Genomic DNA, 26,233 nt, shown 5'->3' with positions numbered 1-26,233 from the left:
TTAAACCGTAACATGCTGTAAATTTTATATTCACATTCCACATTCGTTCCCATGCTTCCACATATACATTATAATCAATATCTATTGCTCAATGCATCATTGAAGATTTTAACTGCTCATCCTTTGTCTCTTATTCCAGTAATACACATTTTAGACAGCACTTTAACATTACATTCCAACAGATCTCTCTCCAGTTATGATATTTGTTCTCCAAACCCTCATTTCCTATCTCTCTTAAAGGCTTCATTCTAATGATGATATTGTATCCATCATGTTAACTTTCTTGATAAGTCCTTAAATTACTTTAATTTAAACTCTCCTCCCTCCTGTTTTAATAAATTTCTATAAGTTGTCCAACATTCCATCATATTCTTTTTCTTTACCGCTATGGCTTCCAGCGGTGAGAGCCAAAGTGGTATTTTTATCTCCAATAATTTCTTTATATTTATCCCATACTCTATACATCCCCCCCAATTATATGATTTGTAAATCCTTTGTGTACTTTCACCTTTTCATACCACAAATAGGCGAGCCAACCAAAAATATTATCATGACCTTCTAAATGTCAGATACGTGGATTCTCCAATGTCATCCATTCCTTCAACCTACAAAGACAAGATGCTTCATAATATAATTTCATATCTGACAGGGAGAAACCTCTCTCTTTTGCATCTATCAATATTTTATATTTTATTCTCAGTTTTACCCCTTGCCAGATATATTTAGAGATATATTTTTGCCATGCATTGAAACAATCTGTTTTGCCAATCACTGTAAGTTGATTGAAACAAAAATAACATTCTTGGTAAAACATTCATTTTTATAGTCAACACTCTACTTAACAGTGAAAGTTCGCAAATTTCTTTTGATATCTTCCCAGGTTTTTAAATAATTATCTTTATATTATTTGCTGTTAACCATACACCTAGATACTTAATCTTTCTTTCAATCTTTAAACCTGACACATCTTGTAAATTATTTTTACTCTCATCATTCATATTTTTTATCAAGAGTTTGGTTTTGTCTTTATTAATCTTAACACCTGCTACATCTCCAATTTTTTTTATCTCTTGTAATACTTTCGAGATTGACTCTATTGGTTCTTCAACAGATATCACCACGTCATCTGCAAATCCTTTTAGTTTCTCTTGTCTCTGTCCCACATACCTTTAATTTATTGATTACATCTTATTCTTTGTGCCAGTACTTCTAAAACTAATATAAACAACAAGGGTGACAATGGGCAGCCTTGTCTCATTCTGTTAGTTATTTTGCAATTCTCAGTCAGGACATTGTTTACTATCGGTTTAGCTGACTGTTCAGTATATATTGCTTTGACTCCTTTTATAAAAGTGTCTTCACAGATCATATATTCCAAAACTTTAAACATAGAATCCCAGGAAACATTGTCAAATGCTTTCTCTGCGCCTAAAAACATTAAGGCTGCTTATTTCTCATTTCTCACTTGTAAATATTCTATTATATTGATTATATTCCTAATATTCCTAATATTGTCCTTTATTTGTCTTCTTGGCAAGAATCTGGCCTGGTCATAATGAATTACCTCTTTTAATACCATTTCAGCCTATTTGTTAATATATCTGCAAAAAGTTTATAATCGTTATTCAACAAAAATATAGGTTGATAATTTTTGAGCCACTCAGGATCTCTATCTTGTTTAGGACTTAAAGTTATATAGGCATTCTTCCATGATTCTGGCAGCTCACCTGTCATATTTAAAGTCATATTCATAATATCTTTTAATAGTTGTATTAGGTAATCTTGTAACTTCTTATAATATATTGCTGATAGACCAAGAGGTCTGGGTGCCTTCCCAATTTTTCCCTGTGAGATTGCTTGCTGGAATTCCATCATTGTCACTGGTCCATTCAAAATTATGGGTGAACTGCGTGCATTATTAATTAATACACCTTCAGGATATTCCCAACAATAAGGAATTTTGTTGTATCTCAGTGCATCTGTCAGGTATTTATAATTTGCTCTTTTCTTTGGGGAGCCAGTGTGGTGTAGTGGTTAAGAGTGGTGGACTTGTAATCTGGTGAACCGGGTTCGCATCTCCGCTCCTCTACATGTAGCTGCTGGGTGACCTTGGGCTAGTCACACTTCTCTGAAGTCTCTCAGCCTCACTCACCTCACAGAGTGTTTGTTGTGGGGGAGGAAGGGAAAGGAGATTGTTAGCCGCTTTGAGACTCCTTAGGGTAGTGATAAAGTGGGATATCAAATCCAAACTCTCCTCCTCCTCCTTTAACAATCTCATCAGGATTTCTTTCAAAATTATTATTTTTTGTTCCTCACTCCTGTTTAGGACCTGCATGTAGTTCTGTTTTTCTGCGGGGATGCAGGGGTACACATACCCCTAAACATTTTGTGAATCTAAGTTTGGCCTCATTGAGGGGCAGTATTTCAATGAGTTGGAAAATGAGAGTACCCTTTAAACATTTTTTTAATAGAAAAAAAGCACTGCCTGCATGGACTGGTAGCTGCCTGCTGGAAGAAGAGATGATCTACGCTAACTACCTCATACTTCTGGGTGGATCCGCATGGCATCTCAATAGGGTTTCAAGATTCCACAGTGCAAATGAGCAGACCCAGCAGCAAGCACTGGTCCGCCTTAAATTTTCCCAAGTGAAGGCTATTGCCTGTGCATTAACTTTTGCTGCCCATGTGGGCAGAATTCTAAGCGTTGCCATACAGTTGCCATGAGAAGATGTATTTACCTGTGTCTTCCCAGGATGCGTGACAGTCTTCCTGCTAAAAGCTATCAATGGTATTCAACTAGGTGTTGCTCGGAGTAAACACATTGAAATTAATGGCCCTATTTTAGTTATTTTCATTTATCTCAAAGGGCCTACTCTGTGTAAAACATAGTTGAATACTGTCCTAGGGCCTCAAATGTTCGAAAATGACACGGACAAGCTAAATTAAAATTAATAATGCATGTGGTTCACCCATAATTTTGTATTGTTTTATATTAAGCTGTAATCATCACAATTTTTTAAAAAAATGTCACCACTGTAAGCCTCTTAGGAAAGAACAGGAGACATAATGTTGAATTGTGGAGAAATTCAGTATCTGGAGAGATAGTAAACAGGCCTTGATAGATAAGAAGGTAGCGTGACACAATGTTGGTTTATTTGTCTGGATTTTCCCAACAGTCTAATGGGTCAGCTAGGATTAGTATTCAGGCCAGTCTTTTTAGAGTACCATGGTATACATGCTGTATGTGCACTCCAGCTAGGTATCACTGCTGCTCCCATCTCCTACCTCTTCCCTCATGGCATCATCACATTAGGGCATTGTTATCAGCCCAGGATTACTGATTGTTATTGCTAGCTTTGCATTTTATTAAGTATCTGGCCTTAATCAAGGTTATTCTGTGTGTTTGCCTGAGCACAGATGATAAGCAAGAGTAAATTGAGATGGAATAAAGAGCATGTTCCCTGAAGCATCAATTTGTTGGGGGGGGGGGGGAATCACAACAAAACAGGGTAACTGCCAGCACTATGTTGTATGCCAAAGCTGTGTTAAGTGGAAAGCAAGACTGTGTAGTCTTTGCTCGTTAAAAAAAAAGAATAATTTTTTATCACAAAAAGCTAAATTTATAAATGATACAAGTACAGAAAATATGCATACCTTTATTTGTTTTGCACAGTTTTATTCTGCTTCTGCTCAGCACAACAATCGGGGTTATGCTGACCACTAAAGTCCTGCCTTCTGACCACCGGAAAAACAGGCTGTCTTCTGACCTCTTGAGATTTTTTCAGGCATTGCCAACACAGTTTCAAGACAATCTATCCAGCCCTAGTTTGAAGTTTCTCTTCTTTTGTTTGCTGTTATGCACAGTTACTAGGGAGCCTTGTATTTAAGCAGTAGCCTGGTAGCCATATCTGACTAGGAATTCAGTGTAGATGAGTGAGGTGTTTCTTGCAAATAGTTCACTGCACCACTGCAGGTGTTAATTCGACAGCCTGTTACTGTAAAAGGTCAAAGGTGTGCCCATTTAACGTGTATTTTAGCTCTAATCATTACTGACCATAATTTATTAATTTTATATATTAAATTTAGCAAAGAGCCCAGGTTGGCAAACGGCAAGAGACAAAGCAATAAAAACATCTTAAGAACAATCCCAGCACAGATACAGAGTGGGAAAGATCTCAGCTTAAAAGGCTTGCTGAAGGAGGAAGGTCTTCAATAGGTGTTGAAAAGAAAACAGAATGCCTGTCTAGTATTCAAGGGGAGGACATCGCAAAGGATAGGCCCCCAAACACACAAGGCCCGATTTCTACATTGGGCAGAACGGACCTCCTGATAAGATTGTTTCTGCAGAAGGCCCTCACTCCAGCATGCAGTGATCAGTTTGTTATTTAAGGGGTCAGATAACCTTTCAGGTACCCTGGTCCCAAGCAATGAAGGTACCAGGGTGTCAGAGTATGCCTCTGTATACCATTTTCCAGGAATCACAAGCAGAGAAAGTGCTATTGCACTCAGTCCCTACTTAAGGGTTGCTCATAGGCTTCTGACTTGTCCACCCTGAGAACAGGATATTGAACTAAATGGTATTCGTCTCATCCAGCTGGGCTGTTATCTAGAGAGACGAACGTTCTGTACAGCGTCTCAGTTTGGGGTGAGAAGCAGCTGTATCACCCACATGTTAGAAAATTATTATTTTAAAATACCTAATAGATATGCACTTTTGACAGCCAAGTTAGGGTCTCATCAATTAAGCTCTGCATTCATTAGTCAAGAAGAAGTCCAATCAGATTTCACAGGCTCAGGCCAGCTTCTATAAATTGTGGGCTGTTTGTTCTGACGTATGATGAATTATTCTTCATAATCCACTATCGGCTGCGATAAATCTAATCTTTCAACTTCTGCTGTCTTAATAACTCCTAGGGTAACAATGCAACACTTGATTTCTGAGCACAGAATGCACAAATTGATGGGGGAACTAGAGGATTTCATTTACTGCCCAGGTTTAAAGTTTAGAGTGGCTGTAGCTTTGACATTTGCTGCCACAACAAGCCTAGGTCTTGCAAAAGCCCGTGGAATAATAAATCTTTAATTTCAAGTGCTGAGTACAATATATAGTTTGGAATAGGGTCAGGGTCGGTACATTCTGGTGGTGATCCTTCACGGGAGGATTTTAGGAAACTCCAGAAGCTCCCTGAGACCTGGTGTAGTAACAGAGGGAGCTGCTTTCTAGCATCTTACAGTATTTGTCCATCAAGCTCAGGGGGTGGGGAATCTTTTTCAGTCCGAGGCTCACGTACTGCCATTGGCAACCTTACAAGAGCTGCATGCCAGTGGTGTCTAGGTCCAGGGGCAGAAGTGAGCGGAGCATGTGACAGTAGATTACATTCCGGCCATGCAGAAGTTAAAAGTTTGCATCCTTCACTCCATGTTCCATCCAGGCTACCAAGAGGTGTTACCACATATTCCATATAGCGCATATTGCAACCAGGCAAAAACACTCAAGCAAGGTGTAGAACAGAAGGTACTGATTGGTGTGGCCTGGGGAGAATCCTGCAGCCTGAATAAAGAGGCTTGGATGACCAGATCTGAGCCCCCACACTCCTGATGTAGCCCAATATTGTCTATTCCGTTCATCAGCCGCTCTCCAGGGTCTCAGGCTCTGTGTCACAGGGCAGAAGCATTTCCCCCTGATTTAGGGGGAGGTGGACTTTATACATTCTTCCTCCTCCCTGTTGTGTTGGAGCTGTAGCTTCCGGTGGTGCAAGATACAGTTTTAAGGAGTTTGAGACCATGCTTTTCAGGCTATCTCAAGCACTTCTGCGTTGCAGAAATGGGGGTGAGGGTGAGGATATGGAAGGAAGCCCATACTGTGGCAAAGAAAAAAGCAGTGGCCCACATTATGAAGCTGGTGCACTGGGGAGTGTTGGAATATATAGACAGTATATGAGTGTGAGAGAGAATGATTTGCTCTGCTGGGGTCTTGCAGCTCACACTGCTGTGTTATCTCAGCAGCACACCTGTTCATGTAGCTTCTATATCTTCCCCTTCCCCACCATTCTTCAGTTCCTGGAGACTCCACCAATCCTGTTTGGTGCCTGAGCTCTTTCCTTTCCTGGCTTTCCTATTCTTACTTTCCTTATGGTCTATCACTGTAGTGAAGTAGTCACTACTGGCTCCGTTTACACGTAATGCTGAGGCAAACCATGACATTATATCCAAACTTGGGCTCGTGGTTTGTTTGCCTCAAACAAGCAACACGTTTTAAGCCAAGGACAAATATTGGTAACAGCTCATGGTTTGTTTGGAGAGAAATAAACCCAAGCTCAGGTGTGACAAGGGTGGCATGTCCTGTTTTGCCACTTGAAGCCACCGCCTGGGCCACCCTGCCTGCTGCCTCTGCTGCCAGTGGAGAAGTGGTGCCAGCATTGGCATCAGTTTCAGGTGAGACCTCACCGGTTTCAGGTGAGATAATACACATTCTGTGAGGCTGATGATGCTTTTCTGCTGGTGGTGGAGGTGGCAGGGCAGGTGGAGACCCTCTGGGGCCCCACCTCAGGGACATCCGCTGCCTGAGGCCATGGCTTCACCCCACTTAATGGCCGTGCGGGCTTAGTTCACAGCAAGAGCAGGGAGGACTAAAGCGCCTGTGATTTTAGCCTAGCATGCTCTGCTTTCACCTCTAGACCATATGTTTAACTTTGGTTTAAAGTGAAATGCAAACAAGGCCAATGTGTTGCTTTGATTAGATTAGGAACTGGAAGAAGACCAAGCGCCAGCAATCATAATGGAGGGTTTTGGCGGGAAACTTCATCTGGCCTTAGCTTGCTAGATCTCTCCACTCATCACTTCCACACAAAATGGAAGCTGTTGTGCCAAAGTAATATTGAGGAGAATGCACAGTGGAGGAAGCTAGTGTTCTCTGGTAGTACAGACATTCAAAAAGATTCCTGTGTGTGCTGAATGCCCTATGCAAATTGAGTATATAATTTAGGAGTTATGGGGAGGTAGAAGAAGCCATGGAAGTCCCTACATTCCATTTATCCATGCCCGGTGGATGCTCTGTTCACCATCTTGTTTTACTTCATTATAGCCTGTATGCTTTTCAAATTCACCTCTGTAAACCTATGGGCTAGAGGCTTAGTTTAAAAAGAAAAGGAAGCAAGCTGAGATTTTCAGAGTGTTGTACCCAAGTGTTGGGTTGTAGCCAACTAATTTCTACTCATAGTAAACCCGCTGAAATTGATATACCTAAGTTAGGCAGGTCCATTCATTTCACTGGGTTGTATCCAATGCTAGAGTAGACCCATTGACATTAAGGGGCATGACTAACTTAGGTTCATTAATTTCAGTGGTCTGTGAGTAGAACGTAGCTGGATATCATCCAAAGTGTCTACTCTGAGTAGGACTAACATTGGATACAGCCCGGTGTGACAACAAATGTGTGGAATACTCTCTGCTTTACATTTGGTTTTTTTTTTTTTTTTTGAATAAACACTCACAAACTCTTTATTGATAATAACTAGTCAGATAAATTAAGGATTTATACAATTTTTTTTTTAAAATGATATTTATTAAAGTTTCACAAAAATACAGAAAACAAAGAAAAAAGTGTAAATTACAGCAAAAAAGCAAAAAGTAAGAAAAAACATACAAAATAAAACAGTTAAAAACACAATAATGTTCCATAACCTATCTTCCTTACTCTTATTTCCCCAGACCTCCTCATACCTCCCTTCTTTGTATTCCAATTCAGTTTGTTGGTTCAGCAAATCCTTACCATTAATCTTTTACCCAATTGTTAACCTTTTTTTTTCCCCATGTCTCTTAAAGCATTACAGCTAAAAACCTCTTAATTTCTATCCAGCATCCTTCTAAAGTTCCTTAATTTTACAATATTTCTGTAAATAGTCCTTAAATTTTTTCCAGTCTTCTTTCACCGACTCTTCTCCCTGGTCTCGGATTCTGCCAGTCATTTCCGCCAATTCCATGTAGTCAATCACCTTCATCTGCCATTCTTCCAAAGTGGGTAGATCTTGTGTCTTCCAATACTTTGCGATAAGTATTCTTGCTGCTGTTGTAGCATACATGAAAAAGGTTCTGTCCTTCTTTGGCACCAGTTGGCCGACAATGCCCAAGAGAAAGGCCTCTGGTTTCTTCAGAAAGGTATATTTAAATACCTTTTTCAGTTCATTATATATCATTTCCCAGAAAGCCTTAATCTTTGGGCACGTCCACCAAAGGTGAAAGAATGTACCTTCAGTTTCTTTACATTTCCAACATTTATTATCGGGCAAATGATAAATTTTTGCAAGCTTGACTGGGGTCATGTACCACCTGTATATCATTTTCATAATATTCTCTCTTAAGGCATTACATGCCGTAAACTTCATACCTGTGGTCCATAACTGTTCCCAGTCAGCGAACATAATATTATGTCCAACATCTTGTGCCCATTTAATCATAGCAGATTTCACCGTTTCATCCTGAGTATTCCATTTCAACAGCAAGTTATACATTCTTGACAAATTTTTAGTTTTGGGTTCTAACAATTCTGTTTCTAATTTTGACTTTTCCACTTGGAAGCCTATTTTCTTATCCAAATTATATGCCTCCATTATCTGATAGTAGTGGAGCCAATCTCTCACTTTATTTTTTAATTTTTCAAAACTCTGCAGTCTCAATTTATCTCCTTCTTGCTCCAAAATTTCCCAATATGTCGGCCATTTGGCCTCCATATTGAGCCTTTTCAGAGCTTTTGCTTCCATTGGTGACAGCCACCTTGGGGTTTTATTTTCCAATAAGTCTTTGTATCTTATCCAGACATTAAACAATGCTTTCCTAACAATATGATTTTTAAATGCTTTGTGTGCTTTGACCTTATCATACCATAAGTATGCATGCCATCCAAATACATTGTTAAAACCTTCTAAATCCAAAATGTCTGTGTTTTCAAGAAGTAGCCATTCTTTCAGCCAGCAAAAAGCTGCTGATTCATAATAAAGTTTAAGGTCTGGCAGGGCAAATCCACCTCTTTCCTTGGCGTCAGTTAATATCTTAAATTTTATTCTGGGCTTCTTGCCCTGCCAGACAAATCTAGGAATATCTCTCTGCCACTTCTTGAAGCAGTCCATCTTATCTACAATTTGTAACGTCTGAAACAAAAACAACATTCTAGGCAATACATTCATCTTTATCACAGCAATACGGCCCAGCCACTCTCTGCTTTACATTTGAGGCAGGACCCTTTACTCAAGTGTAGGGGTTTCAGGTGTAGGTAAAAGTCATTTGCGGCTTTTACCCGCTTAAACAGCACCCTGCCCACGTGAGTAGTTCCCTCAGGCCACGATCTGACTCTCTGCAGAATCAATCATTTGCTTTGGCGGTGTTGGTGAGGAAATGAATAAATCTGAAAGTGAAAAAGAAGAAGAAGGAGAAGAAACAACATCTAGTAAACTGTTTGAGGGGAAAGAAATTCCTTTCTGAAGGCAAGAATGTCAAAAGGTTTGAATCATGGATCTGCTGTAATTAAAAAACACATAACTAGTCGTTTTCAAATGTGGTTGTTCTACTTAATTGATTTTGCCGCCGGAGGAATAAAATAAATAAATAAAAGGCGCCTTGCCTGTGAATTACTGGAGGCGGTTGAGACTCCGTTTGAATCTAATTGCTGCAAATGTGCCAGTTTGTTGCTGGTAATAGTTATTGTAAAAGAAGCAGGGGTGGGGGTGGGGGCGATGGGGAAAGCGAGGCAGCGGTGTGTGAGGGGAGGGAAAGTCGCTGTCAGCAGCTGCATGTAGGCATGTAGGCCTCCTTCAGAGATGGTGTTTCTCTCTCCCCTCCCCCCGCAGCTTCATCAACACAAAAGATTTCTGTTGAATGCTTTGCATGTAGGCTCTGCTTAAAAGTGTTTTATTCATATTTAATTGCCGGCTTGCCGCAGCTCCCGTCCTTAATTACTGTGTAAAAAAGTGGGATATAAAAATGCACCAGCATTCCATTTGTTTTCTTTTTTTCCATTTCTGCATAAATTATGTGTTCCTTGACTGCTGGCCCTGGTGAGATTTGTGTCTTGTGTAAGCAGGGAGCAGGCGGTCTTCTTCTAAGCCAACTCTATTGGCCATTTTTGCTTTAACATTGGGTTGGGCTTGTGGAGGGGAGGCAAGATGACCCTGGAAGGTTTCCCCAGCTATACAATAATATCTCTGAAGGGCAGCTTCTACACTGGAACCCCACCGGTGTCTGATAAGCCTCCTTTCACACCTGCGAACTTTATCTGACTGATCCAGTTTTGCTTCCTTCCTATGCAGCCTTGTATTTAACAGATCACCTGGTAGCCACAGATGGCCAGGGATTCCATGCAGGCCAGAGGGGTAGCGGGGGAGAAACAGATTCCCTTCTCTGTCAGCTTACACGCAGTGTTTCTGAAAGCTGGGCCCCCAGTTGCTTTTGGACTACAACTCCCATCATCCCTAGCTAGTAGGACCAGCGATCAGGGATGATGGGACTTGTAGTCCAACAGCAGCTGGGGACCCAAATTTGAGGAACATTGGCTTGGAGGAAAATCAGAAGGTGCCTTGTACCAAGTCAGTTGCAGCCATGATGAGATGAGAGCCAGTGTGGTGTAGTGGTTCAAGTGTTAGACAGGGGGAGACAAGGGTTCATACCCTCCACTCGGCCATAATGCTCACTGGGTGGACTTGGGCCAGTCAATGCCTCAGCCCCATCTACTTCACAGGGTTGTTGCAAAGACAAAATTGGGGGAGTGTATGTCACCATAAGTTTCCTGGAGGAAAGGTAGAATTAGTATATAATAAATTATAGTAATTAGGAAGTTGCCATGTATCAAATCATACCTGTGGTCCACCTCCTCTGTACTGCCTACCTTGACTAGCAGTGGCTCTACAGGGTTTCAGACTCAGGAGATGCCCACTTTTACTTGGAGATGCTGAGGATTGAACCAGGATCTTTCTGCATGCAAATTTCTTCTTCTCCAAGAAGCTGGCTTGGGTTTTGTGCTGGCTGTGAAGAGAGGAGACCCCCCTGCCTCACAAACAGCATGGAAATGCAGAGGGCTGTCAGAAGAGAGATGGCGTGCTCCGTTCCTCCGTTGCCAGCCTCCTTCGTAGAAGCCTTCCTTTTCTTTCGCTAGCCTAACAAGAGGCTAGAAGGCAAGAGGATGGGGCTTCCCCTCTTCAGTCACTTTTGTGGACCTTCTCACATGGCTACTCTAAATGCAGTGTAGCTTCTGCCTGTTAAATCATTCCCTGTGATTTTACCTGCTAACTGCCAGGAAGGAATTCAGTAGTTACAGCTTACCCCATTATGGAGCTGCTGTGACAGGAAAAACTTCGCCTACTATAATTTTTTTCCTGGCATGCAGCTGCTGAAAGCGCAGGAGCACTGCCAGAGCAAAAAGCTGACAACCCTACCCAGACTGACTTCCCACTTTCGCGAGGAGCTTGCCTATTGAAAAGGCACACACCTTTTCTGGCTGAAATATACTGAGAGAACATGAAGCTTGGGTTGCAGTCCCCAGGCTGTCAGGGCTCTCCGTCTGTCTATGGTAATTAATGTCTCTCTGCATCTGAAGCATACCTGCGGGCTGTTTCTTAGGAGGCTGACAGCTTCCCTTCTTTCTTCCCCTTGCAGATTAATGAGTTGTTTATAAGTTTTGAAGATGCTCCATTGGGGGCGGCATCCCTGGCCCAAGTCCACAAGGCTGTGCTGCATGATGGGAGGACCGTCGCAGTGAAAGTCCAGCACCCGAAGGTTCAAACACAGAGTTCAAAGGATATTCTGCTGATGGAGGTAAATGGCTACATTCATGTATCTGCCTCCATTACAAAATGGATGTGTGTCACCTTTGGCACAGGCAGGCTCAAAAGCTGGGCTGGATCTTCAGAACTCTGCCAGCACCATGCTTCCTTTTGCTTCATTGAGGGTTGTCTTTAGTTTGTTACATGCATGAGAATCATGGAAGCACAGTCGGAAGGGACCACAAGGGTCATCTAGTCCAACCCCCGGCAATGCAGGAATCTTTTGCCCAGCATGGGGCTTGAACCCATGGCCCTGAGATTAAGAGTCTCATGCGCTACTGACTAAGCTAAGCTAGGCTCCAGATTTTTTTCCAGATTCTGCGGAAAGAGAAATAACATGGGTAGAAGTTAGCGCTTGGCTAACATTTCTCAGAAAATAATTTTATTGATTGATTTCATTCACGTATAAATCATTTCCCACAAGACATCCCAAAGCGATTAACAGTAAAAACATCAACAAACACATCAACAATAAAAACAGTTCCTAAGCCAATACAGATTCAGGGTCCTGTTTGGTCCTGATGGTCCTGTTCTGCTAGCTGAAAAGATGCATGCTAGCAGAACAGAACTTTCCCCCAACTCCACTGCCCTGTAAACCCTTATAATCAGCTCTAGTGGGTAGGGAAAACCTTTGAAGAAGATTAGGGGTGGAGGGAAGAGGAAACAGAAGTGGAGCAATGAATATAAATGTTTCCTTTGAACAGAAGGTTAGTTTCTACACACACTCAAGACATGTCTCCATGTCTTCCATCCAGTTAAGGAAGGGGCATTATCAGAGTTTTCACCCAGGTGAAAACACTCAGGGTGCGATGCAGGGCCAGTGAGGGCTATGGCCTGGATAAACTTTCAAGGGTCAAACACAGCAGCCTTGAAGGCCATATTTGGGACCTGGGCCTAAGATTCCCCAACTGTGCATTAAAACACGATAGTAAATCCACATACCTGTTTTTCTATCCACCTTTGCTCCATCAATCATCATTTTTATTAGATGGGCTGCTTCCACATTAGAGCTTTTTGCACAGCTTAGGCACCACTTTTCCAGTCATCTGAAGCCACTTCTGTCATTGGAGCTCACCGGAGAGGAGAATAGTGCTCAGGGAGGTAAACTGTGGCTTAAGCCCCCTTCACATGCACACGAACTTCTCCCATCATGACCTAGCTTGGCCTTCAGTGTTGGCTTCTTGTTGCTGCCTGGTACTTCAATGTGGTTTAGGATCCTTTCGGAAACTTACGATGCAACTACTTGGTTCCAGGTCCTTGTCTCGGCCGTGAAGCAGATCTTCCCAGACTTTGAATTCATGTGGTTAGTTGAAGAATCTAAAAAGAACTTGCCTCTTGAGCTGGACTTCCTGAACGAAGGGAGGAATGCTGAGAAGGTGGCCCACATGCTCAGAAAGTTTGATTTTCTAAAGGTAATGTGTGCACATGCAATCTGCATGCAATCTTATGAGCGTCCAAGTGAGCGTAAGACTGGCATTCAGCAGGGGCAGTGTTGTTATTAAATTGCTATTGGGGGTGTGTGGGTGGGGTATCAAAAGTGAATGTAATTCTGCTGATGCTGCTGAATTAGATATTGTAGGGATATTATTGGCCCTCACCAGAATAGCAGGGAAGGGTATGTGTGTGTCTTACATTGGTCCTGCAGGCACTGCCTGGAGGAAGAAAGAGGTAGTAATTTTTAATGACTAGTTTTGGGCGCCTCAGCAAAAATGGCAAAGAACACAGCTGGGACACTATTCTCTGCACAGCTCAGTAATTTCTGTGCTGAACGATTATTTCAGCCTTGGTACAACAGCTCCACGTAAATTCGGTCCTCCAGGAAAACTGAGTTCTAGAGCACTGGGTGGCCTCTTGATGCACAGAACATTCTCTTGAATTGCCTGACTGTTGCCTGAATATTCAGGCTGAGAGCATTCTGGGGTGGCAGCCAGCAATTCAGAATCAGTGTCAGGACCTGATGTTATAAGCCTGGCAGTGTGGATACTAGGAAGGAGCTGTTAGGAATCAAGCCTTTATCAGGAGAAACTGGCCACTCTCCAGGCACCCGGCTTGATCTCCTGTTGACCTCCCTGTCTGCATTCCCCAGCAGGATCCAGGCAGAGGTCGCGATAGGCGATCCTTCTCAGCGTGAGAAGAACACGCCCCCTCTTTCCTGCCCCCCCTGGGCAGGGGAGAGAGATAGACAGAAACGTATTTACATTCCTTTATTTCTGTCTTTGCAGCGTTACAAAAATCATGTCTGCTCTCTTCAAGCTTCAGCAGTCGAGAGACAAACTCCTCCTGTACTTCCTGTACAGCTCATATTACACTCTGAGCTAATTCCGGTGCCCTCTGCACTGTGAATTGACTGTCCCTCTGTTTCCCACGGAACAGTCCCAACATTCCCATTATGTTTTACTTTCAAGCTACCAGCTCGCGGCCGCATTGCTTCTATATCGTAACAGGAGCATCATAACCATTTTGTTAGAACTCAGAATAAGTTTTAAAAAATAACAACAAAAACCTACAGCACTGCTTGGAAGACATCCCTATCCTTCTGCTGCTTTGCTGAGGCTACCGCTTGGCACTGTAATGAAATAATGTCTGATGCCACAGTTGGTCATGCGGCTAAGGGCATGCTTCACTGGAAGTTTCCTGAACCCTTGGTTTAGTACTACTTTAATTATTATAGTTCTAAACCAGAGGGGGAAGGAGGTCCTACGAGAAGCAAATATCCTTTTTGCTCTTTTCAGCAGAAAGCTAGTTGCATGGCTGGCATTGACAGTGGCCTGATCTCCTTTGGTGTGCATTGCAAGGATCAGCTGGGGGTGAGGGTGGGGATCCACCATTCTGAACAGTTCAAGATTTCTTTGCAGGATTGAAAGGTAGGGAATCAAACCTAATAATCATCTTAGGGGTTGTTGCTGCTCCTTAGGACAGATTTCAAGTCCCCGCCCCCCACACTCTGGATTTATTCTTGTCAACCCCAGTGGTACCTCTGGTTATGAACTTAATTCGTTCCGGAGGTCCGTTCTTAAGCTGAAACTGTTCTTATCCTGAGGCGCACTTTCGCTAATGGGGCCTCCTGCTGAGAATGCGCCTCTGGCGCGCAATTTCCATTCGCATCCTGAGGCAAAGTTCACAACCAGGAGCAGCTACTTCCAGCTTAGCAGAGCTTGTAACCTGAAGCGTTTGTAACCAGAAGTGTTCATAACCAGAGGTACCACTGTACTAGGCCATCAGAAGGCCCCTTTCATTATTTCCTCACAACAATGGAAAGGAACTGAAATAAAAGTAAGAGCAGGGGTTGCATTCCTTAAAAATTTCTCAGTAGTGTATCTCTATGAGGTAGGCATTTGAATAGCAGTTGCTGGAAATCGCAAGTTGGGAGAGTGCTGTCCCACTCATGTCCTGCTTTTGGGCCTGCCATTTTGGCATCCTAGTTTTATTGTTGCAAACGGCTTAGAAGCCATTTTGGCATGTCAGGGGTATAGAGATTAAATCATCCCCATCGTCAGCCTTTGGTTGACTGCTGTGAGACTAAATGGGCCTTTGCTCTGACCCACTGGGACTCTTCTTATCTGTGTGCATATATATATATATATATATATATATATATATATATACATACACACACACACACACACACACACACACACACACACACACACACTCACTTCCCTATAGCAATCTAGGCCAGTGCAATCACACATGGTTGCCATGTGCACACTAATAGGAGTATACTGCTACCATAGGTATAATCCAATACATAGATTTGCATGTGTGAAGATAGAGGCTGAATTCCTCAGCTGCCATTGCTGAGAAATGGCCAACTTTGTAGAGTGCTCATATACTGATGCTGCCACATTGCTCCTGCACATAGACCTATAGTGGTCTGTGCACTTGCCAGGTTCATGCCTTCATAAACGATTGTAGGCCCCTGCGCAGGAGCAATGTTGCAGCTCCTACGTCGCATGAGCCAGGCTGCTCCCTCTGTGCTGTGTGTGTGTGCCCCTTCTGCTTTTGTGTACATTCATTGACACATGTACACATTCCTGGATATTGCAAACAGGCACACTTATGCAGGTATGTCTTTGCCTACATAAGCACTTGTGCAATTTGCTGCTACCCTTTTGTTTCTCTCAAAAAACATTAGGCAAAAGCCTTTGCTTATACATTCAGAGCCCCATGAATGTAAGAGGAGCCTGATGAATCAGGCCACTATGTCATCTAGTCCAACGTCCTGTTCTCATGGTGGCCAAACAGATGCCAGCTCTTTTAAAACTTGATTGCAACCCAGCGACACTCTGCAATGATTCTTCCATGTGTAATGCTAAGCAAACAGGCCTTAAAAGGGCACAAAAGGCCAAAGGCTGATGGCTTGTTCTAAGCGAATGTTTATCAAGAGTGTTGCGCCTTGGAGAGCAGCTCTGCTGCTGCTGTAACAAGTAAGAGAGTGTGGAGCAAATCCCCATGGAGACAGCCAATCACATCCTCTCTGGGTTAAAGAGCCACTGCAATATCGATTCAGGGAATAATAACAAATTGCTGCAAAAATGGCTAAATAATAGATTTCCCCTGTCCAACCCGTCGATTCCAAGACGTTTTCATCAACCCCAAAGGCAACAAGGGAGTTGTTTCCTGGTAATTCCCCCTACCCCCAGAGTTAAAAAAACCCAACAACAACACCCATAGCGCAGCAGGGAAGTGGATTTCTTACCATGAACCCAGTTGAGCTTGTAAAGCCAGAGATAAATTGTTTCCATGTGCAAGCATTAGGGCCAAATGTCTGTGCATCATTTAAGCTTGCCAAGGACTATGACTTTGTGCGAGTGAGACTTATGCACAGCTTAATAAGGCCCATTGACTGCTGCTGTAAATTTTGGAATGGGGATAAATGTTGATGCAGGGTTAAAATAAGCTACAGGCTTTGGGATCAGTGGGTTTAAGAGCCAGCGCATGGTAACAGCAGGGGCTGGGAAAGCTGGGAATCAGTGTGCTATCAATGGCAACTACCCACAATTGCTATGCTCTGCCTCCACAGCTGGAGGCAGCAATGCTGCTGAATGCCAGTTGCCGGAAACCACAGAGAGGCCAGTTCTTTTGTGCTCAAATCCTGCTTGCTTGTTAACCACGGGCATCTGGAAGGACAGGTGGGGCATTGGCCTGATCCAGCAGGCTCTTCTTCTGAACAGGGCTACAGCTTTAGGTACCTTCCTTTCATTTTGAATGCATGGCTTCAGCAAGTATTCTGCAATGTGCTATAGTCTGAGAGAAGGTGAAAAGTGCTGTAGTTCTGTAGCCCTTGAGAAAGTGAGTTTGCAAACCCAGACTAAGGAGCAGTGGCACAGAAATGGAAATTTCTGTAATTTTGGAGCTATGTTTTTTTCCAGGGCAGAGGCTCCCCACTCTGCATGAAAAAGAAGTTGGAGTGGAGCATTGAAATATAGTTCTCTCAATCCCAAACGTACCTGATTATTTTAACAGGCAAGTGTATGTGTATAGTTGGAGTAACTAACCTTTGGCTCACCTGATGTTGTTAGAGTCTAGCTCCCACCATCCCCAGGCAGCATGGCTGATGGTGAGGGATGATTGGAGTTGTAGCCCTAAACTTCTGGAGAGCTATAGGTTAGCCAACCCTGGTGTATAGGATTCAGCCTACAATCTTATACACATTTACCTGGGAGTAAGGAGCATTAAATTCACCAAGATTTTGTTCATTCATTCTTTCACTTCATAAATAAGTTCCAGGAAGCAGAGCAAAGCAGCTGAGACATCTCTCTCTCTCAGTGTTCTACTTCCTGTTCTTTACCCAACTGGTGCTGTGATGGGAGTAGTTGGAAAACCACAGTAAGAAGATGAAAAAACACCAGGGGGAGACAATCAGTAATTGGCCAACAGTGGTTGGAAGACACCTCTTAGATGCACCTGATAGAAAGACCAGGAATGAAGATCAGTTAACACATAGGTTTATGGAAGGTGGTGTAAGACTCAAAGAAAGGGATTCTGGCAGCTAGGCCCAGGTGCCTTATGCTCTGTGCCAATCTAAACTCACCTTGCCATGCCTTTTCTTTTCCTGCATTGCTGACAACTGGAACTTTGCTTCTTGCTTGCTTTTATCAGATTACATTGCATGCCTCAGGCCCTTCAGACATGTGGTTGCTCCTTTTGGGCTTTGTCCACTTGCCTGCCTCAGACTATCTTGCTTACCTCTGGCCCCTTCAGCGGCCATCTCCAGGAGTCTCTGGCCTAGCCATTGAGCTGCTTGCAGGTCTGATCTCACTTGAGTCCTGACAGGCAGATGAAATGGAAGATGCTGCGACTGAAAATGGTGCTCTGTATGCAGGAAGGGACTTAATGATCTCTCAGGATTTTTGCAAGGATCCTCCTATTTATGAGGCACTACCCCCTCCCCCCCGCCAATAGCTGATGTGATAGCCTGGAGGCCTTTGCATGGGTCTTGTCAGCCTGGCTGCATCTGTGCTCAGAGGGACGCTGCTGAAATACAGATTAGGATTATTTATTACTGACAGAACAATGCTATGTGTGCACTGTGCATAACAAACAAGAGATGTGGGCTCTCCCCTGGACGGTGGTTTCTGCAATTCAGACATATGCAACAGGTTGTTATTGTTTAGTCATTTAAAGGTAAAGGTAAAGGGACCCCTGACCATTAGGTCCAGTTGAGGACGACTCTGGGATTGCAGTGCTCATCTCGCTTTATTGGCTGAGGGAGCCGGTGTACAGCATGTGGCCAGCATGACTAAGCCGCTTCTGGCGAACCAGAGCAGCACACAAAAACACCGTTTACCTTCCCACCGGAGTGGTACCTATTTATCTACTTGCACTTTGACGTGCTTTCGAACTGCTAGGTTGGCAGGAGCTGGGACCGAGCAACGGGAGCTCACCCCTTTGCATGGATTCGAATCGCCGACCTTCTGATCGGCAAGCCCTAGGCTTAGACCACAGCGCCACCCACGTCCCTCTGTTTAGTCGTGTCCAACTCTTCGTGACCCCATGGACCAGAGCACGCCAGGCACTCCTGTCTTCTGCTGCCTCCCGCAGTTTGGTCAAACAACCTGAAAAGGGTTACACATTCACCATGCTAGGTGCACAGGTCGCTGCAGATTCATGACATGTTCAGACACACATTTGCAGGTCTTTGATAATGCCATGTCCTCAGGTGAATCCAGACACACTTGTATAATAAGTATGTGAACATATAAAAATGCCTTAAATGGAATGAAGCCATTGGTCAGTCAGTATTGTTTACATTGACTAGCCGTCGCTCTTCAGGGTTTCAGACAGGATTTTTCCTGTGCCTTACTTGGAAGTTACAGGGATTGAACCAGGGATCTTCTGCACACAAAGCATTTGCTCTACTACCAAGCTCTGACTTATGCATAAAGACATAGAAGAAGAGCCCGCTGGATCAGGCCATTGTCCATCTGGTCCAGCATCCTGTTCTCACAGTGGCCAACTAGATGCCTATCAGAAGCTCAGCAGCAGGACCTGAACACAGCAGGACTCTCCCCTCCTGCAGCCTCCAGCAACTGGTATTCAGAAGCATACTGCCTCCAGCTGTGGAAGTAGAACATAAGTAGCCACTGGTAGCTTTCTCCTCCATGAATGAGTCTCATCTTAATAAAACCATCCAAGGTTGTGGCCATCACAGCCTCTTGTCAGTGGCAAATTTAGGGGAGCACAGCCAGTTTGGTTGCACTGGGTGCAGAGCCTTGGGGGCACCACTTGGGATGCCATAACTGTTATTTAGAATAGGGTGCGAGAGGCACGGGGGCACTGAATTTTGGCATCACACAGGGCACGGCTGAAATTTGAAACCCCAAGGTCTGCCACTGCTCTTGTGGGAGCGGATTCCATAGTTTAGCTGTGTGCTGTGTGAAATACTTCCTTAGTGCTCAAAGGTTTATAACCAATGTCAACAATACTACTTGAGATCAGTGGACTTTAGCCCGCTATTTTCAGTGGATTTACTTACCATTATACTTAGCTAGATTTCACCCAGCTAAGTTTGGAGAGTGAGGTGCATCTGTCTGTTAAGCAAGCAGAATGTTACGTTTACCGGAAGTTAGTTTAGCTAGCATAGCATTGAGGAAAAGTTAGTCAGGCAAGTTTGCTCCATTTGAAAACCAGAAAGATCCAGCTTGCTTGAACTGGCATAGAAATCACTGACTCTGCTTCTGGGCCGCTTAAAGAAAAAACACAATATGCTCTGCTTTTCCTGTAAACCATGAGTCTGCAAAATTCTGGGACCTTTCCACTGTGTCTCTTATTCATCATTCGGGTTTGGGTCTGTAAGGTTGCTGGCTGGCTCCTACAAGAAACAGAATGCTGGCCTTTATTTTACAGGGCCGATACAGTAAGGAAACCTCACTCACAGAGACTAAAAGGACACCCCAAGATTTCAACCCTTTCCCCACATTTTGGCTTTCATAATCATTCCAACCATATGCTTTCTGACACATTCAAACACACACACACACACAGAGAGAGAGAGAGAGAGAGAGAGAGAGAGAGAAATGATGGTGCCAGGACCAAGATGGAGAATTTACAAAGGTGGCCTAAGACATTTTGCTGCTTGAGGCAAAGGACAATATGGCACCCCTCCTTTCCATGCATACAAGCTGTCTAGCTGTTGATTCTTGTTTCAATGTGGGTGATGAGACAGTGTCCTCGACTACTTTTGAGGGCAGCAGGCTAGTTTAAGGTATGCAGGGCAGGTTGCTTGGAAGGAACACAGAATTCTGTCCATTATTTCCCTATCTCCCTCTGTATCAGCTGCCTGAGGTAGCAGCCTCCCTCTGCTTAATGGTAGGGCCTGCCCTGGGCGCTTACTTATGTCAAGTTATGATAAGGCCTTTGTCAAAAGTTTTGTGTGTTCTTCCTTCGAGGACTTGGATTAGCTCATTTCTCCTACTTCTTGGCACTTCATGCATATACACTTTCTCTTCTGTTCCCCTTAATCACACGGTGTTCAGAGTGTTGTATTCTTTTTTCAGATCCCTAAGATTTATTGGGAGCTCTCAACAAAGCGTGTTCTTTTCATGGAGTTCATGGAAGGTGGGCAGGTGAATGACAAGGCCTACATGGAGAGAAATTGCATCAATGTCAATGAGGTAATGTTCCCTCTGTCCAGATCTGTCCGTCTTTCTATCTACCCATCCATCCATCCATCTGGTATTTATACGCCATTCCTTAAACATTTTACATTAAACAATTTAGAATGTGATAGCAATAAAAACAAAAGATGTAGGAACCCTTTCTGCATTCCACAAAAGCACTATTTTTGGCCCACAAAATGAAATGAGTGAAGTTTCGGCACTGCTTTACATACAGTTTCATGCTTTGTTAATAAGTCCCAGTTCTTTCTTTTAATTTATTTCCTAAAGGAAAGATGTGTGCTTAGAGATGTCATAGTCTGTTCCAGATGTGGTCATATTTCATCGCCTGGTGAAATGATTCCTGTGTACTGGGTGCACATAGCTGGCTTTTGGGGGATTAAAGTGTTTGTGTCCGAGGGGAAAGGAACCTAGTCTTTATTTGCAAGAACCGGGCAGGTTCAGCCTGCCATCCTTGCCTTCCTCCAAGTCAGTGAATTCTGATTGAATCACTGCTGCCTACTTTCCCCCCTGTGTGCTATTGATGAGTGTCGAAATGCCATTTGGTTGACTAGCTATCAAAGAGCTCCGGCACAAAATCAATTGTACTTAATCTGTCTGTCCGCCTGTCTCCGGAGTCTGGACGCTCCCTCCTCTCATCTTTTTTTATTCTGTGGCACAGTTCACTCCGCGTCAATTATAGACATTCCAAAATATATCCAGAGGGGGGAAATAGTCATGTGTTCATTGCCCTCCAAGAGGTTACGTCTTTATTCTCCTACTTCCCACTAGAAGGAATTGCTCACAGATGTAAGTAAGCTCACACAAATCACATTAATGCACTAATTGCCAGTAGCATGAAGGGAAATTAGTACTTAGAACCATTGCCTCATTGCCTTCCTATGCTTCCAAAGCTATCATTTAGATGCACTGTATATAACAGTTCCTAGCATTCCTGTCACATTCTGGTGTGACCAAGAAACCCTACCATGTGAACTGTTTGATGGGGCCATGCAAATGAAGGGGCAGGACTGTGCAGAGAAGAGTAGACTTGGGTCTCTGTGTCTGCTGTCACTGAGTTCACCAAGGGCCAGGGAGCAGATTGAGCGCCAACCTTTGTGTGGATCCTGAGTTCGGCACTTTTCATTCCGATTACATGTTTGCTGTTCATTCCTGTGTAGTAAAGGATAGCCATTCACTTGGGGACACTGTTGCAGGGTAGGCAAAAGCTCTCACTGACAATGTGGGAGGACATATTGTCTCACACTATGCAGAGGTCCTTGATATTTACGTGGCTATTTTATCTGAGAGAGTAAAGTTAGATTTATTCCATCTTCTCAGGTCTTTGTTGCTTTGTCGCTGGAGAGGCTTGCAATTTTGGAGGTATAATTTGTTAAGGCTACTGGTTATTTGTACCCCCAAGTATCTTAATTTTGTATGGCAGAGTTTTATCTTTGTGATGTTAGTGAATCCTTTTTGAATATGAGAGGGTGTGTTGAAGCACATTTTCTCAGATCTAGCAAAGTTCACCTGAAGGCCTGATACCATTGCAAAAGTACTGAGTTCTTTGATCAGTGTGGTTACTTTTATAATGGGGTCTGGTGTCGTGATCATCAGGTTGTCTGCAAAGAGCCCTAATTTATTTGTTTCAATTTCAATTCCACACCCTTAATATTAGGGGCTGCCCGGAGTCAAATTGCTAAGGCTTCCAGGGCCAGGATGAATAGAAAGGGAGACAGTGGGCATCCTTGTTTTGTGCCTTTTTGGATTGTGATGGTGGTGGAGTCCATATTGTTGATTCTGCATTTAGCTGAGGCTTGGGAGTAAATTTGTTTGAGGGTTTGTAGTACAGAGGGATCAAAATTCATACTGGTTAATACTGCTATTAAGTATTTCCATTCTAAGCAATCAAAGGCTTTAAGTGTATCGAGGAAAAAAGCCTGGGGGAAAACTCTTCCTGGGGTCTTGAAGAGCTGCTGCCAATCAGAGTGGGTTATGCTGGGCTTGTCTCTGTGTAAAGCAATTTCATATTGCTTTCAAAGATCTCAGTTTTTCTCAGCTTTGCTACCTCATATAAATATATGAAAGTCCCTTTTACTGGCTCAGAACATTGTCCCTTCCACCCAGCAATGCCTACTCTGCCTTGCAGTTAGTCTCTTAAGTCTTTCTCAGCCCTGCTGAGTGCTATTTTGTTCTCTTTTTTTAAAGAACAAAAACAGACACTGAGTGTGCTGGGGATTAAACACGGAGCCTCCTCTATGTTCTAGCATTGATCTGCAGTCTCTCTGTGGACCCACAATGGCAAGCATGCCACCTCACTTTCCCCTGAAAGAAGCCTTGCCATTTTTTTTTGCTGGGAGGGGCTCAGAGGAATCTGTGCTAAGCAGGCTTTCTTTTGTAGAGCAACACAGCCTTGAAAAAAGCAGGCTGAGCCTCTCTCCTCTAAATGGAAAGGATCCCTGAGGTGAAAGCTCCCTTCAAACCAGGTTACTGACATTTACTTAATGCCGTCTGTAGCGGGATTATCATTAAAGCTGCCCAAAAGCACATTAATCTCCCTGGATCCATCCGAGTGCCGGACTGTAATGGCATTTAATCAGAGAAGCCTTTGATTTCTAAAGACAAGTGCAAACACTGAGATATCTGCCTGTGGAACAGTTACTTATTCATGTGCGAGTGCGGCCTAGAATGAGAACATAGCTGGAGGACTAAGGAAAGGCGGGGAAAGAGCTCGAGACGCATCATGAATGTAGAGGGCAAGGCAAAGGGAAGGAGCAGGGACGTGTGTTTGGGAACGGAGATCTTTAGGCAAAGGGGCTTTCCCTGGATCAGGCAGCCGGATAGCGTTGCATAATATAGAGTCAAGCGCATGACAGCTGATTGAATGTATTAAGATCAGAGAGTAGCCAAGTATTCTCACTCTGATCTCCAGCCCCTGTGGTCCAGGGGCTAGAAGGATATTTTTGCATATAATTCCTCAGGCTCCATCACAAAAACGATGTTACAGAGCTGCAAGGGCTTTGTAGTTGCAGAGTGCATGAACTCAGCTGTAGTGGTCACATTACGTCCTGAGAAAGGAGATACATGAACACAGCAGGTGGGGGGAAATTTGCAGACCAAGGGCAATATTTCCCTCTGGACGACCTACCAAGGGCCACATGCTGTTGGTGGGCAGAGCAATAAATTTTAATGTTGCCTTAGTACACTAGGCTAGCTTCTTTCTGGGTCCTCCATCCAGGCAAGCAACAGGCGTTTGCAGAGCTCAAGGACACATTCAGCCAGGTTGGGGGTGTGAAATAGAGCAATGACAATAGAACTGAGATGAAACCTGCCCTCAAAAGTGATGATGATGATGATGATGAAGTGTAGATGAGTTCCCACGAGGCAAGACACACTGATAACAGCAAGAACCTCAAAAAAAAAAAAACAAAAAACAACCACAACAATCTTTATTACGGTCCAGAGACCCAACAAATTGTTACAAAGCAATACACAATTCATACAGCCTACCTCCAAGTTAAACAAGCATTTTGTTCAGAATAATAGGGATCATTGGTTTTTGCAACCACCGATAAAAGTATCTAAGTATTTCTTATTCAATGCAGTTTAAAAAACAAAAAACTGCATTGAATACTTTAAGAGACCCCATTAAGCAAAATCACATGCAGTTTTATTAAGAATAAAAGAGAAAGGAGGATGTGAGTGGACAAAACAAAATTCTGAAGCAAAAGGAGCTCTGTGTCTCAAATCTGACTGATCGCAAGCTGTTTATTTACAACACAACATTCTGGACTCTTTACTCCCTAAGAGTAAAGCAGCAAGGACAATGAGCTGCACATTTCCTGATGGTCAGTGATAAATAGGGGACCCAGAGGCTAGCAGCGAGACCAGTGGGCCCTGATCTGAGGGACAAGGACAAAGGCTCACATCCCACAGTTCACTTTTAAGGACTCTCTCACCCACGTTGGTTTGAGTGACAGCTGCCATTGCAGTCACCAGTCAGAACCCAAGTCACATTCGGCAGGTAACTCTTGTGTTACTTGTTGAGAAGTGAGGGGATGCTTGATGCCTCCTAGATCAGTGGGAGATGGCGACCTTGGTGTTAACTGACAGCCCAGATTTCCCCCAGATTTCTGCAAGACAGGCTCAATAATTGATCTATGGATTTGGAGGCTTGGTGGGAATTAGATGCTGGCCTTGCTTGAGGAAAATGGAGGACCAAGTAAACAGGGTTTTGTCAGTACATGTAATTTTCTGCTACCACCCCAGAAACACAGAAATAATATTTTATGTTCTGTGATGTGTTAGAGAGATGGTTCATGTCAAGCAAAAATTCTGATTCAAGTAATAAAAATGTAAGTGCATCATCATAGGTATATGTGCTCTGTATCGCAACTATTCTCTTCCCCTCCTGCATGACGACTGTGAATTCAAGCTTTTCACAGCAGTTTTGAAGCCCTTTTGTTCCCTCTGTAAATAAACAGTCAACAGCCTTTTGTCCTTCCTTAAGCCTCCTTTTCTCAAGATCTCAAAGCACCCCTTCAAACACCAGTGGACTTTGTCAGGAAATGGCGAGATTCTGGAACTGGCTTATAAGATTCTACCAGCTAACAACATAACAATAGCTTGCTGTATCAGGCCAAAGGCCCATCTGTTCCAGCATCCTGTTCTCACAGTGGCCAGCCAGATGCCCGTGGGAAACCTGAGCACAAAAGCTCTCTCCCCTCCTGTGGTTTCCAGCAACTGGTATTAAAAGCATTGCTGCCTCCAGCTGTTAAGGCAGAGCATAGCCATCATGGCTAGTAGCCATCAATAGCCCTCTCCTCCATGAATCTGTCTAATCCTCTTTTAAACCCATCTAAGTTGGCCATCATTCCTGGGAGAGTGAGTTCCATCATTTGATTATGCTCTGCATAATCTGTCCTAAACCTTCCAACATTTGACTTCATTGGATGCCTACAAATTTTAGTATTTTGAGATATGGAGAAAATAATAATAATAATAATAATAATAATAATAATAATAATAATTTATTATTTATACCCCACCCATCTGGCTGGGCCTCCCCAGCCACTCTGGGCGGCTTCCAAAAGAATATTAAAATACTGTGATACATCAAACATTAAAAGCATCCCTAAACAGGGCTGCCTTCAGATGTCTTCTAAAAGTCTGGTAGTTGTTGTTCTCTTTGACATCTGGTGGGAGGGCATTCCATAGGGAGGGCGCCACTACCGAGAAGGCCCTCTGCCTGGTTCCCTGTAACTTGGCTTCTCGCAGTGAGGGAACCGCCAGAAGGCCCTCGGTGCTGGACCTCAGTGTCCGTGT

The 26,233-nt window shown here is 43.4% G+C and overlaps 1 protein-coding gene across 6 annotated transcripts in view; it reads left to right on the top strand.

The window, feature by feature from the left end:
- The window catches only part of ADCK1 (aarF domain containing kinase 1), a 107,159-nt gene that overhangs the window by 65,406 nt on the left and 15,520 nt on the right, over positions 1-26,233 (top strand). For 4 of the 6 annotated variants that reach the window (XM_081003869.1, XM_081003870.1, XM_081003872.1 and 1 more), the window contains 3 exons: positions 11,644-11,802; positions 13,064-13,222; positions 20,810-20,926. In XM_081003869.1, the coding sequence (XP_080859995.1) occupies positions 11,644-11,802; positions 13,064-13,222; positions 20,810-20,926 (435 nt within the window). The remainder of the gene's footprint in view (positions 1-11,643; positions 11,803-13,063; positions 13,223-20,809; positions 20,927-26,233) is intronic. The other 2 variants (XM_081003873.1, XM_081003874.1) reach the window with 2 other exon arrangements.

This window comes from Podarcis pityusensis, assembly GCF_964106645.2.
Source record: "Podarcis pityusensis genome assembly, chromosome: 1".
NCBI lineage: Eukaryota > Metazoa > Chordata > Lepidosauria > Squamata > Lacertidae > Podarcis > Podarcis pityusensis.
The sequence above is the reverse complement of the archived record's forward strand: the minus strand, read 5'-3'. Positions and strand labels throughout refer to the sequence as shown.